General features: G+C 30.1%; 1 protein-coding gene across 1 annotated transcript in view; it reads right to left on the minus strand.

Moving 5' to 3' along the window:
- Positions 1–256: 256 nt before the first annotated feature.
- LOC143914302 (uncharacterized) overlaps positions 257–16,785 on the minus strand; it is a 29,002-nt gene continuing 12,473 nt past the window's right edge. The window contains exons 2-11 of the mRNA XM_077434481.1: positions 7,791–7,912; positions 7,609–7,717; positions 2,992–3,104; positions 2,802–2,914; positions 2,645–2,723; positions 2,440–2,576; positions 2,172–2,285; positions 1,945–2,090; positions 1,758–1,864; positions 257–1,095 (exon numbers count right to left, since the gene is read on the minus strand). Coding sequence (XP_077290607.1) covers positions 1,008–1,095; positions 1,758–1,864; positions 1,945–2,090; positions 2,172–2,285; positions 2,440–2,576; positions 2,645–2,723; positions 2,802–2,914; positions 2,992–3,104; positions 7,609–7,717; positions 7,791–7,912 — 1,128 coding nt within the window. The 3' untranslated portion in view covers positions 257–1,007. The remainder of the gene's footprint in view (positions 1,096–1,757; positions 1,865–1,944; positions 2,091–2,171; positions 2,286–2,439; positions 2,577–2,644; positions 2,724–2,801; positions 2,915–2,991; positions 3,105–7,608; positions 7,718–7,790; positions 7,913–16,785) is intronic.

Below are 16,785 nucleotides of genomic sequence, written 5' to 3' on the forward strand. Positions count from 1 at the left end.
AAATTCTGGTATATTTTCCCATTAAATAATTACATATTATACATCAATATTATTTTAATAACAGTATATTGGTAAGAATTATTATTTAATTTTATGACTTTTTATAAATTATGCCTATACATATTACATATATATATATATATATATATATATATATATATATATATATATATATATATATATATATATATAATATAGGTAATCTAACATATAGAATAGATAGCTAGAGTATGAGCAATAGATGATACAACTGGAACGTTTGTATAATATTTATAATTTATAATTTGTTCATAGAAATTTACATTAATTTTCTGAAATAAAATTTTAATATAGCACATCACGGCTAAATAAATCTTCACAACAAATAGTTCGATATTACGAAGATATTATTTGATATGCATACATTTAATAAAGTATTAAAAATCAAAATATATAATACACAGTGATGCACAAATAAGAACATGATTTGAAATTAGAAAAATAAGAATAATCTATGTACATTTTACAACTTTTGTATACAAATCCATCATAATTCAATTTTAAAAAAAATAAACACAAGTTGTACATATTTAATGATATTTAGCAACTTATTAAAATGTCAAATCAAGTATTTATTTTTGTTCAGATTTGTAGAAAAAATATTTGAGCTTAAATTACATCAGATTAACATAATTTTTTTATCAAAACATAGATAGTATGCCGTCTTATTTTGAACTGCAGACTTTTACCTTTATGTATTATATAAGAATCATAATGAAACATACAATTTAGTCTATACTCCGGAGGTTCATAAGTAAAATTCTAATATAAATCATATATCCTTTGATAAAAGTTAAATTATGAATTATTTTCGTTCCCAAATTTGCATTTGAACACAAAAAATATTACGTAATAAAAATTGAAAATTAAATGGATCACAGTTTGCCTACGATTTAAATGGGTTTTATAGAAGACCAATGTGTGATATCGAAAAATCTTTAAATTATTTCACATGAAATAATAAATAATTAGTGCCTCGATCTGTGAGCACCGGAATGTCGGCTACCTGGTCTTGACTGGACAATTGCGTAATGATCGCTGTTATCCGAAACAGATCTGAAATTCCACATGATTTATATTTATATATATATATATATATATATATATATATATATATATATATATATATATATATATATATGTATATATATATATATATATATATATATATATATATATATATATATATATATATATATATATATATATATATATATATATATATATATATATATATATATATTTATATATATATATATATATATATATATATATATATATATATATATATATATATATATATATATATATATATATACATATACATATATATATATATATATATATATATATATATATATATATATATATATATATATATATATTTATATTTATATATATATATATATATATATATATATATATATATATATATATATATATATATTTATATTTATATATATATATATATATATATATATATATATATATATATATATATATATATATATATATATATATATATATATATTTATATTTATATATATATATATATACATATATATATATATATATATATATATATATATATATATATATATATATATATATATATATATATATATATTTATATTTATATATATATATATATATATATATATATATATATATATATATATATATATATATTTCATAAAAGTTATTGAATAAACCATCACCTTGCAGAGTGTATTGTTGATGACGGATATCGAGAACCATACTGACTGCCATGCCAACTTCTGTACGGATCATAATCTTCTACTACTGATGAATCTTTTTCTAATACCTATAAGATAAAAGAATGGTAACGTTATATACACATCTCATTTTAAGAAATAAAACCTCCCGATTAAACAAAAAAATGACCTCAGTACGTGCGCAAGAACATGTCATAGCGGAACATAAGAAACAGTTGATAATGAGCATTATCAAGAACATCACTCCAAGAGCTATAGCCAAATACAACAACCACGTAGGATGAACGGTGCTTTCATTACAAAGCTCAGATACTCCTGAAATATTATTTGAAGATTTTAAAATATATGTTGTCTTCACACACATAATTTGACAAATTTATAATTTTTGATACACACTTGGAAGTTCACCGGGATCTAAAACAAACACGTTAGCAGATGCTGAAACAGAACCATCTTCTCCCGGAATTACTCCTACATTTGCAGATGAACAATCGACGGCAACACATCCACCTATTAATTAAATTATTCATATTAATTTAATAAAACGATAACCTCATCATAATTATTTTCATCAATCAGGACATATGGACATATTTACATATACATATGTATTATCTATAACATTTAATTTAACAAAGTAAACAAATAAATTAATAACTATAACCTTTGCAAATGGCAACATCACATTGGAAATTCACTTGGGATGAATCTGGAAACCGGAACATGGAAGAAATAACAGCATCAGCCCTTCCGGAGCTTACATCATAAGTAAAAGCTGATATCACAGGATTAGCTGAACAGCTAAAAATAATAAATTCTAATTTGGAAATTTCTTTATTTAAGTAAAATCAATAAAAGATTATATTTACCCCCTCTCATCTATTAGAGGAACACTTGAATTGTGTTTATTGAAAGCGAAACATGATTTCACTCTAATTCCATAAGAGCCTGAAAATAAAAATTAAAAAATAAACTCATATAAAGATAGTTTTACATTATTATATGTATATCTTGAAATCAATTTACCATCTGGTTTGCTTAAATCCGCTCTTAAAATATAGTTATTTCCATACAGTGCTTCTGAGACTCTCCGTCCATTTTCAGTAACAACTTTCAACGATACTAAAGAAGTTTCATTTCTAAAAACATATGAAGGAAATGTAAACCAAGTTAAAATTTGGTTAAAATATGAAATATTAAAGATAAATAAACTTGCTTTGCATTTCGGAAGCCAGCTTTTCCACAAGTAATAACGTAAAACTTATCATCAGCGAGTTCTAAAGTCCTATGCACACGGACAGCCAATGGTACAGACCTTTCTTCAGTTTTCTATGAAACAATATATCACACATTTAAGTATTGAATATGATTCGTAGTAATTTTATTTAATTTTTGTACAAAATTAAATAAAGTATACAAGTATACATAGATATAATAATTTATTTTTTTTTATTTTTATTTTTTTTATTTACTTATTTGGAAAATTTACAGTTTATTAAGTTACATATGTAGATTGATAGTAAAAAAATATAATTATGTTAAGTAAACCATTAATAATTTTCACATATAGGTAAAAAAAAGAAAAGCTCAAACATTTAAAATAAGAAACAAAAATGATAATAGAGTAAGAGAGTTAAAGAAAACAAAAAGAAAAAAAATAGAAATAACAGTATAATAAAAATATCAGAATAATAAGAATAATAATATGATAAAAATTATGAAATAATAAAAAAAATATAATATTTAACAAAAAACAAAAAGACAAAATAAATACATCAAAATAAAAATTCATAATCATAATCGTAAATTTTCAATAAAATTAATCATCGAAAAACAAATTTGCAATAATTACTCTAGCTTGTATAGCATTAATATTAAATAAGTCAAACATAGAAATTGTTAAAATTAGTGTGTTGACGGTGGAGCTTGCACGCCAGATGAATGAGCTTCTTCCATAATTAGAAAAAGTATTAGGTATGTAAAGGAGCTCATTACATCTAGTCATTCTATTTGGTACACGCAATGATAGTCTGCGCAATAATTGAGGACAGTCGATCGAGCCGTTAAGGATGTTCAAAATTGTTGAGATGTCAGCTATCTCCCTTCTTTTGACAAGAGGAAGTAGATGCTGACACCTACAAGCATCTTCATAGGAAGTATAGGTTAATCCAAAACGGCTACTGATGTACCTCAAGAATCTCTTCTGAATGCGCTCCAATCTGTCTCTTGCACCAGAGTACTCTGGGTTCCAAACTTGGGATGCAAACTCAACAATACTTCTTACGTATGCACAATATAGTATTTTATATGATTTTATAGAAGTAAAGCATTTGGAGGACCGGATGACGAACCCGAGGGCCTTCGACGCTCGAGCTACAACATTGTCAATATGTTTACTAAAGGATAGATCAGAGTTTAAAAAGACTCCCAAATCCCTAATTTCCGATACCCTTGTGAGTCTATGTCCGTTGATTGAATGAGGAAAGTCAACTGGACATAGTTTTCTGGTGAAGGTTATGCAGGAGCATTTTGCTACATTAATTTCCAACTTATTTATGCTGCAATAAGCCTCTAGCCTGAACAAATCATCTTGTAGGGCTAAAGCATCATTTCGGTTGTCTATTCTCTTGAAAATCTTCATATCATCAGCAAATAATAGTACACTTGAATTCTGAAAACATTTTTCAATATCGAAGATGAAAATATTGAATAATAGAGGTCCCAAGAGGGAGCCTTGTGGAACACCAGAAGGAATATTCATCCATTTCGATATAAATCCATTTAATAAGACAGCCTGTGATCGACGTGTAATGTATGAGGTGAACCATCTATAGAGATCACCATGAATACCGATCTGTAAAAGTTTTTCAAGGAGAATATCGTGATCAATCCTGTCAAATGCTTTACTATAATCTGTATATATAGTATCAACCTGATTTTATATAAAATTGTCTATAAAATTAAAAGTTTGTATGTACATAAAGTATGTATATACGACACACATAGATACATATGTATGTACATAGTACATGTATTATATATACGAATTATTTTTCAAAATCTCGGAAAGCTATTGAACATAAATACTCAATAAACAGAATCTGTATTATTTTATTATTCGGCCTTAGTAATATGATCTTATAAAAAAATATTTATACTCGTATTTTTATGCATTTATTGGTACAAACATATACATAAATCAAGACCCCTTATACCAAATTATGCCAAGACTGTTTTAGGGTTATTATAATAATAATATGTCATGATTTCTCTAAGAACAATGTTAAAAAATCGTATACGTATGTGTATGTACGTATGTATGTAAATATTCTATTTTGAAATACGATTTTTTTTATTTATTTAACAAGAAAAACAAATTTAATGTTGTATTTCTATATACATATGTACATATGTAATTTATTTATTTTGCAATTTTGCCATAGTGACATTACAGAGTAGTTGCAAGTCGTCACTATGGCTAAACAAAAAAAGGATACAATAAAAATAAAATAAAACATAATTAGAAGAAAACAAAGTTGGCATAAATATAAAACTAATCAAAAACAAATACAATAATAGAACACGTAACGATCTCAAATTAAACAATCCCTCCACTAGATAAGCATATTTTACATTAAACAAATCTAAGCTAATAGAAATTTGGTTGAGGAGTTCGATGTCCCTGGCAACAGGCGATGAAACCGTCAAATTGGTACGTATCCCAGGAGAAGAGAATAAATTGCGGCATCTAATGTACATACATATCATAAAATTGAAGTTCAATTCTGCGAGAATTTGAGGATTGCTCACCGATTCAACCAGTAATAAATATATGCACATACATACATATATTCTTTTATATTTTATAAAGTCATTTAAATGATTAGATTGCACATTTTAAAAAAAATAACTTAAGGAACTGTTACTATTAAAACAAATAATAAATAATTCACTGATAGTTTTGGCTTTCAAATTTTCAAAAACAAAAAAAAATTGAAAAGGTAATTGAACTCGTCGTTTTGGAAAGTTTTGCGACTCTGGAAGGTCTCACGAGTAAAAGGGGAATGATTCTGTTTGAATCAATTAAAAAAGTGAATCAAGGCAATGACCAAAAGACCGTGATGAATCTAAATCTGAGAATTATTGCCAAACGAGAGGAAAACAATTCTCACCGGTGCGGCGTACAAAAGCGTACGTCTCAAATCATAATTAATAGATAAAGATCGACAAAGTTACCAAATCGGATGGCAAACGCGCTAAGAACTTAAATATATACATATGTATATATATATATATATATATATATATATATATATATATATGTATATATATGAACATAAAAGTATAACAAAACAATCGTTCGAACATCCCGGACACCGGTTTGTAAGCCCAGCCGGAAAGACCGGTCATGAGGCAATCGGAACCGATGGCGAAACCCAAAATTTTTCATTAAAATATTGTCAGCACTATTGCCCCAACGCAACTTCACGACTTTTATTATTAACCTTTTTACACGAAATATTCTACATATAAATTATTGAAGTGTTAATTGTAAGCAGCTAAAATTGACCAGTTGGAAAAGCTAACGATTACGAAACCAACATGTCCGCTCTAAAATTAATCTAAATACGTTTTGAGAAAAAAATAAAACTAACTAAGATTTAAATATGCATACATACATATGTTTTTATAAAGCCACGCAAAATTATGATAATTTAAATTTCTACCAGTTCATTATATTTTCGATTTCTTTTCCGACATTGACCTAAAATATACCGATGATTTTATTCAGTTTTATTTTATTTTATACACACAAACAATACAGGAAAAGTTGAGAAACGAAAAATGCAATGTTTATTAATTTGCAATGTTATTAGAACGTCGACGTCCGAAAATTACGATTTATTACGTCGCAGTCTTTACGCAATGTATGTACATACCTATCTATGTATGTATACATATGTATGTACATACATATATACAATAATTATCCCGTAATAATATATAAAATATCAATATCGGTCAGTTCGAAGTCCCGATACGAGGCCCCTGGAGGAGAATCAACAATTGCAGATATACATACATATGTATGTATGCATTTTTTCTGATTTTAACGAATTAGATTATTAACTTAGTCAAAGTCAGCATGTCGATATGCAATAAATGATTGTGTACATTTGTCCGTCTCACTTCCCATTCTTTTCATTTGTGCCGAGTTTATGGGTTGATAGTTTTCGAATCCTTTTGATAAATAACACTTTCGAACAGGTACATCATTATCGATCGAAGAAAGTGAGAACTCAATGGAACTTTCAAGAGATTACACTTTAAAGACCAGTCTTAAAAGAAATTATTAATTTTTGGGTAGATACCAGGAGAGGTTATTGAATGAATACCGAGCACGTAATGATTGTGTTTATTTTTATTTTTATTTTTATATGTATAAGCAGGGCTTGAAATGAACGGGACCACATGGGAGCGCTGCTCCCATTCGTGAAATCCAAAAGCGTACCGCGCCCTCTCGTGAAAAATCCAAAATTTCCTAAGTTTTGATAAACATTAAAATTCAATCATTATTGCCGAAAATATTGTGCCAATATTGCAATATTGAATTTATTTTAAACTATTATTGTGTTTTTAACAAGCTGGGTGCACTAACGTCTCCTGTTTCATAGTGAACCAATTTTTGTGGGTAATGGAAACTTGACCGCCGCCCTTTAGTTACAATCCAACCAACGATACTATTCCATCACATCAAATATTTAAAAAAAAATGAACACATTCATCATTTATTCAAAATATTTATACCGTCAAAATTAATTTCTCTACTCACATTATTGACTAATACTCCACAGTAATCAGCAGCTCCAAAAGATGCTAAAAGATTGATGCCTAATTGCATAGAGTTGCTTCCATTTCCATGACTCATACACGGTGGTGTCCTAAAAATTCATATAAAATAAATACCTAGTGAATATAATGCATCAAATAAACGAATAAATCAATTTAATTTACCTGAAATCTCTAGCGTGAGCTATACCAGTGAAAGATTGGTTGAAATTTATTCTGATTGTCATAAATCCAGCTTTACAAGTGGCCGTTACAACCGGGGCGAAATCAACACCTGCTTCCAATCCCTATAAAAAAGAACAATATGTATTATTTATTTATTTATTTTATTTTATTCATATACATAATATATGCCAGGAATGCAGGTAAACCCCAATGTGCTTTCCTGGCCAATTACAAACAATTATACAGTATCATAGAGACATAGTGGGTACCATTTTATAATATCAGCAAATTCGAGATCCTTATAAACTCGAATTTGCGAGAGATTAATAAGATATATTTTATGTACATTATACATATATACAAAAATACATAACAAAAAAAATGTATAGATGTACATATAAGTACATATAATAAGTATAATTACGTATTCTATTTATTTTTTAATGACACACGTTGACATATATTTATTTATCCATTATATATTAATCACTTTATTTATTTATTAAATATTATATAAATTTATTAACTATATATATATATATATATATATATATATATATATATATATATATATATATATATATATATATATATATATATATATATATATATATATATATATATATATATTAATGGTCAAACTCAATAATGCTGCTGCTTCACTCAAATCAACCGGGAAGATCGACTGTCCCGACATTACATCGATAGGCCGCCTAGTCTAGCAATTATTCCATCGATGACAATCAAACTCTACTCTAGAGCAGAGCATCGTAACCTTTGGATATTCGCGGCACACATTGTTTACGACTAGTAGAGTTTGTCAGCTACGTATATACAATATGTACTTCATCGGCAGTCGCTAGTTATTCCGTAAATGCGTAGGGACAAAACACTAACTAACATCGGTTTTCTCCCTCACATGCGATCTCACTCGCACGCATTAGGCCGAAGTGCTGTTCGGAGAACATATTATCGCGGAGCACAGGTTAGATGCTCTCCTCTAGAGCCCTTCTAGCAAAAATGTTGACATTGTTGATGTGAATTAGCAATTGCAAAACACTTAATTTTTTCACAATTGCTAATATCAATTAATAATTAATAATTTTAATAATTCAATTGTTGAATAAACTTTTCACTATCACACAACAATTAATCGTTTTTTCCAGTGAATTTTCGTCATAATTTTCAGAGACAGACTTAAACCACATCACAATTAAATATGTCCGATTTTATCACAAATTAAAACACACTGATTAAATACATTTTGCAAAACACGGACAGTTTTAGTTTTACGCGACTCGAATATTGTAAAAATTAGCACGAATAACGAACGACAAAAATTTCTACTCGTTAGTTTTTAGGTAACCAAGCAACTTAAAATATTATAAAAATGTATGGATGGTAATGATTTCTAAAATATAATATTTAAACGCAGTTTCAAACACGGAAAAGGTGTCGTGTCGCGAACTTATGTATATACATAGATACATATGTATGTACAATTACAATTAGGGAAATAATACACTTCCATCATTCATTTGAAAGTAATACTCAACGTTTTACATAACAATACACGATTAACACACAAGTATGATCACGAAACGTGAAGTCGTTTTTTTGCGTCACCTGCTCATCTATCTTATTCAAAATCAGTTTGTATTAGAAAGGTATTTAATAGACCAACGTCGTATATATCTATGTATATAAATACATAAATGTTGTGGTTGGAAATTTTTATTTTTTTATTAATTTGTGTCAGACCCTTATATAATTTGATGGCTTCTGAATCACAATAGGAATGCTTTTTTACAAGCTTTTTATTTTCAAGATTTTTTTTTTAATTTAATGATATTATAATTTTTTGATTGAATAGAAAAGATAATGTATGAATATGATGTGGCTTATGTGCCAATTTTAGTTCCAATATTTTCAAAACAGGCTTTATAAATCAATTCTCATTCGTTCGTCAACCTGATATTAAACGGTATTGGTATTATTTATTATTTAACGAAACAAACGGGGAATCAACTAATAAGTAAAATTAACTTGTTTTAAGGATGAAAATGAAAAATAAAACCGATATGAAATTATTTTCAAACAAAGCATACGCTTTATTGACTGACTATTCAATGAATAAGAGATAAAAATGACCACTGACACGAAAGCCATGTGAAGCGTAAAGGAGGTATGTAAAAAGATGATCACAAAACTTCATCTTTGAAAAGGCGACCAAAAAGTGTGCCTTCAAACACTATTGTGCATATAATAATCTTAATTTAATTACGCACTTTCGTTTCATGACTTTCTCTGAATATAAATTCGTTGGTTTATAACAAGTCAGTATTAATTGTAAACTTCGATGAAATTGGACTTTCTTTTACATATGTATGTATGTATGTATGAATATTTATTTCGCATGAGTGGCAAATAGTTATAGATTTATCGACCGTAGTCAAAAATAAAACTATAAATTATATGATACGAATATATATATATATATATATATATATATATATATATATATATATATATATATATATATATATATATATATATATATATATATATATACATATATATACATATATATATATATATATATATATATATATATATATATATATATATATATATATATATATATATATATATATATATATATATATATATATTCGTATCATATAATTTATGTATGTATGTGTAATACTATCTTAACAGTATTTTGATTATATCAAAACCACTGACATTTAACACGGTTGCAAAAAATATTCAATCAATGAAATATAAAATCCTGTTTTTTTGACCGATTTACATATAAATATGTACATACATACATATGTACATGCACATAAATGTTTACTAACGTAGATTTTAAAAGAAAAAAGTAGACAAAGAAAATATTTTCGAGAATGTGTTTTGCCAGTGATGTATGAAATTAGGATGAAGTGCATTTCGATCAGTGGTTCTTAACCTGGGTTCGATCGAACCCCAGAGGTTCGGTGAGTCAGTCTCAGGGGTTCGGCGGAGGTCAAGACACACAACCAACTCATATGATTCGGGTGCCAATTAAGAAGGATTCCTATTAAGAAGGGTTCGGTGAATGCGCATATGAAACTGGCGGGGGTCAGTACCTCCAACAAGGTTAAGAACCACTGATTTAGATGAATAAATGTTGTTTTTAAACCAAAAATGCCACTCTGCCTGAAGAAAAAGATATTCGATCAATGTGTTTTGCCAGTAATGACGTATGGATGTGAAACTTGGACATTGAACGCCAAGATGTTACACAAGATGCCAGCAGTATGACTTAATGGTAGCGTGTATGTTTAGCACCAAGTAATCAGTGGGTTCGATCCGCCATACTGCTGGTTAGATTTGGGGGTATTTGTGACTCCAAATCTATCGTTTCTTATCAGAGTTTGCCAATTTTATCTTATCATTGTTGAAACGGTTCCTCAAAATTGGCAAAAAATCATCTTTCCTGGTGTCACAAATCTTATGTATTTATTGTGTGTATAATTTGTAAAAATTATGTACAAAATCTAAATCCACATATGTCTCAATGGATTAATTCTGTAATTAATTAATTTATTATTATTTCGTGTTCTTCAGCTTCTGGAAATACAGTGATTTATGTGATAATAAAATGCTGCATTGTTTGTAATTAATTGTCCAGGAAGGCGCATTGGGGTCTTCCTGTCAAGCCTTCCTGGTATATATCTATGTAAAAAAAAAAGTCCAATGCACTCAAAGAAATATGGAATGCTATATGTTCGGCATAATGACGAAAAACAAGAAGCGGAATACGTGGGTTGGTCCAATAGCACTCAAAGAACTCATAACGAGGAAAGATGTATGGAACGCTGTATGCTCGGCATAACGAGGAAAGATAGTGGAATAAGTGGAATACGTGGGTAAAAAGTATGACAAATGGATATAGTGGAGAGAGTGAAGAGATTGAAATGGCAATGGGTGGGCCACGTGGCTAGAAGAATGGACGAAACTTCGGCCAAAATAAGTGTCTGAGATAATGTAAAAGGATAAAAGGAAGACCGCAGGGAAGATGCATGGACGAAATTAGGAAACCGTGTTGGGTGAGATGGATGATAGTTGCGCAAAACAGAGACAAATGGAAACGTATTGGAAAGACCTTCATTATACAGAAGACACAAATACATACTAATGCAAACACACATTTTTTCTAGATCATTAAAACGTGATCGTTGATCGATTCTGAGTTCGAATCAGTCGAAATCTCTAGTTTTAATTTTCGCATAATCACAAAAAAATGTTTTTACTACGTACATACATATGTATATACATAGATAAAGTAAAAATGAAGGAACCCTATACGATGGACGAAACCAGGAAATGTTCTGTTTTTCCAGGAAATGCCGTCAACTATGCTAGTCTATAATAAATTTGATTAAAAATAATGTCGCATTGTAGTCATTGCATTACGCTGCCATCCCAGTTACGCCCACGTATATTTCCTTGAAATATCATTTGAGCATGGATTTCATAATGTACCTCGCATAGGTGATTATGCATCCAAGCTGATGATGACAGCATACGTTCGTCATGCGTCATCGAAAGGAATAACCTTGTGCAAGAAAATTTTACGAAAAGACGAAGAGTAACGACGTATTCTAACGAGAAAAAGTATAAAAAGCTTGTAACATAGCAAAGGGAAAAGGAAATTGATATAATTCCACGATAATAGCGTGATCTCGAACTTCAGCTTCAGCATTCCAAGTGGGATGCGAAATTAAAAAGCGTCTTCTTACCCAGCAGTTAAAGTGGGCAAACAACCATAAGAGACGTCGAGGACACAAGAGATAGCGTCCCAAGGAAAATGAAATAAAAGAGTGTTTAGCAGAAACGTTGGGTAGGAGGCAAACCGGTTCTTACTTTTGCCGCACCCACATGGATTTAAAAGTAATGTGAAGCACGCGTCAATAGATACATATGTACACGGACGGGGTATTTAGGGATTTTGATTAATTTTTTTTTTTGGGGGGTTTTATTCAATTTTCATATTTATGATTAATTTTATACTTTTTACAATTTTCCCATAGTTACGTTACAAAGTCGTCACTACACTTACAGAAAAGATACAATAATAAATATAGATGCACAAACAAATATATAGATAAAATATAAATCAATAAATAAAAACAAGTACAATATTTAGAACACATTTACGATCTCAAATTAAACAATACCTCAACCAGATCAGCATTTTGATTAAACAAATCCAAGTTAAAAGAAATCGGGTTGAAGAGCTGGATGTCCATTGCAACAGATGAAGAAACCACCAAATTGGTAAGTGCTACAGGAGAAGAAAACAAACTGCGGCATTAAATGTACTTGAGTTGGCTGGGAACATTAACGTTCAATTCTGCAATAATTTGAGGATTTATCACCAAACCAACTAGTAATTTATAGAAATGTTTCCCTAAATATACTCTACGTCGTGACGCGGCGGAATAATAACCTAGTTCTCCCAGCAGGTAGGCACTAGGATAGAGCCAAGGATAACCACCGTAAACTATCATGTACATAAATATACCTGACAAATCTCCTCGTACTCTCTCAATTTTCAAGCAATGGACTCCACTAGGGCTCTATATATCTTTATGTCCCTAATAATTATGTATATGGTAGACACCATCATTTGATGGTTATACCTCCAGCTCGCACAGTTATTTTTCGAATGTCTCCTATTCTAAGAACTATTCGACTTCTCAATGAAATCGTTGCTGCTGAATACTGCTTCCTGCAACACAAACTATTGGAAAATAGAAGGCATTCTTCAATTCATAATAGTATTGGAATATTGGTGTCATATTTTCAGAGTGTCTAATTCTGAAATATTAGAAAGATCACGTTGTTATAAAATCACTGAAATTATAAAATTTCAGTGATTTTAATTACCCGTGACCTAAAAAACATTACGGTTCTTATTATAGTAATAATTGTTTTTTAACTTTTATTACTAGCAATTGTTTTGCCATTTATTTCCAAAACCATCAATGTGTGGTTTTGGAAATAAATGTATATAATGCAGGGTTTCTTGACCTATGGGTCGCGAGCCATATTTTTTAAGTCTCTTATTAGTTTGCTTTTGCAAAAGACTGAGGTAAAATTCCTACAGCCTTCAAATCGTTTTTTTTTGTTTTTGTTTTAGAGACTTAATATGGGTCTACTTCTACTTCGTTCCACCACTCAAGTTGGCACAATGGAGCCCACCGATTAATGGGTATACCTGTAAGTATATATGTATGTATATTAAATCTATAACTTTAAGGTTAACTGTGTCTATGACATACTCATTATTAATGTGTCAAATATCTAATTGCAAGTTGTAAATGCGATTTTTTCATAATATTTTTGGGGGTGCTGCAGCGCCGCAACTCATATACACGAGTCGCCACTGTGTATGTACAAGAATCCTGAACGAGAAGATAATGTTCAGACGACGTAATAGGGCCGTCGAAATCTTCAACGGTTATGTATTATTTTGATATTGATTTCAGTCAAGTTGTATGATTGCAAGGCGTGCTGCGAGCGCTTCGGGCATTTGCGGCAATAATGGCCGATAATGCGAACTTATTTTATGGACACGACACGATCTTCGCAAACTATGCAGTATCAAAAGATACACCTAGAAGGGTAGGGGCCAGGGATTAAAAACTGCCCTGAAAATGATTTTTAGTCATTTTCTAATCCTGAAAATAGACAAGAAGTAGGATGCATGTAGCAGATGTGGAGCAACTAGTATGTAATTAAAATTACAGTAGGTAGAACATGTAACCAGAAGATTAAACTATAGATGTACAAGGGAGGTACTAGAATAGGATGATACCTACAGAACTGAAGTTACAAAACTTAAAGAACTTGTGAGTGGAGAAAGGTAGGGCATCGTAATGCGTTGATTTATTCTAAAATAGAGAAATAGGCCTTCATTCAGTAATGAATGGTGCATTACTGCAAATAGTAATGATACGTAATATCTAAATATACATAATTATATTATAATAAATATAAAATATATTTATATAATAGCAACCACTAAACTAAAAAACAAAAACGCAATGTCATCCTGAATTCAAACCCAGCGAGATTCACGACTATCTGACATGAAAAATAAACTAAATGTAGAAAATGCAAACACTCGTAATATTTCGCCATTGTTTGAGCATAGAAGTTCTCGGATTTGAACTGGTGACCTCTTCTCTGTCGTGAGGAGAGTTCTCGTCTCCACGGTGAGCTGTCTTCGACTGTCACGGTCATCAGGAGCCGCTAGATAACGCAAGACAATGCAACTAAGAGATGCAAGAGAATGCACTTGCGCCGACTGACTTCAATGGGACGATTCTTATCATTAGTCATATTTCGATACCATGGAAGCTCAAATATTTTACCAAAATAGTTTTTTTATGTAAACTGAGACGATACCTCTTCCTGCTATTCTCATAGCCACTAAGCGTGTACTAATGAATTGGCAAATGTGCAATTTTAAATATACTCTTACAAGTACATAATCTAAATATGTAGTCGCAGGTTTGTCATATTTTATATTACCCGTAAGTAGTATAATATTTTAGATGAGGCTTATTTTTAGTAATACTATTAACTGAAATTAGTTATGTCAGAGGATGAAATGCTCTTCGATGAAATGCTCTTCATCTGCCCTGCACGATTCACGATAACTAACCTTTAATCATTCAAGATCCTTGGATTCGGGACATCAGGTTGATGTTTTTTATTTTGATTTCGAAACAGCATTTGATAAAGTTAATCATAAGATACTCGTTCGTAAATTGGCTAACTTTGGATTGTCAAATAATTTAACAAAACTCTTTACCTCCTACCTTAATGATCGTAGACAGTTATGGTAATGTCTGTTTGGATGAATATATTACATATTCTGGCGTACCTCAGGGCTCTAATCTCCCTCGGCCCTTTGCTGATTTTGATATTTATTAATGATATCAATACGGTTATTTCGGATTCCAGCTACTTGTTGTATGCCGATGACCTTAAAATTTTTAGCAGAATTCGTAACATTTCGGATTATTCTGTTCTACAAAAAGATTTGAACGCTTTATAGAACTGGGCGGCTATTAGCTATTTGCCTTTCAGCATCAAGAAATGCCACATGGTTTCCTATTCTCGTTCTTCTACACCTGGAGTGTTTCAATATACTCTGGGTGGGAATAACTTGAGATGTTTGGATTGGTTGTCCGTAACGCTCACGATTTTAACAACATGCGAATAGTTCGTCTCCTTTATAACGCGTCAGTACGCAGCATATTAGAGTCTGGATCCTTAATTTGGAATCCTAGGGAGGTGACTTACTCTCTACAGATTGAACGAATATAACGAAAGTTTCTTCGTTATCTGTATATGAGAGAGTTTGGCTACTATCCCCTACTATTTCCAAGTGCATTTGTTCATGGAGCTGTGGGTTATGAATAGAGGTAGGACCGGAAGCGTGCTTTTTCTAGGAACCAGGACGTTTTGGGTCTATTTTCCAGGAAACAAGGCAAACTACAAAGCTAGAGAGCATAAAAAAGGTCCATCATAAAAATGAATAAAGCACGACGAACAATGAACAATGAACGGCGCAAGTTGGTCCACTCTTTAGTTATTTTATTTTATTTATTTATTTATTACAATTACAATAATAATAATAATAACAATAATTAAAGACCGCTGTGATCTGACAGGTTACCCCAATGCGTCACAGCGGTTATATAATAAATTATACAAATTTAAAAAATTAAAAATAAAATTATAAAAAAATTAAAATTATGTCAAATCCATTCATACATCTCTTTCAAACAAACCAGTGTTGAATCTCATGAAGCTGACCAATTCATCAACACGACAATTAAACAATTCAAGATGTTCTCCTATCACGTTGAAGAACCGGACAGCCTCCACCAGTTACGAGTTTTTGAAAGCAGACGTTCTTGTAACAATAAGT

This window comes from Arctopsyche grandis, chromosome 1, assembly GCF_051622035.1.
Source record: "Arctopsyche grandis isolate Sample6627 chromosome 1, ASM5162203v2, whole genome shotgun sequence".
Lineage (NCBI taxonomy): Eukaryota > Metazoa > Arthropoda > Insecta > Trichoptera > Hydropsychidae > Arctopsyche > Arctopsyche grandis.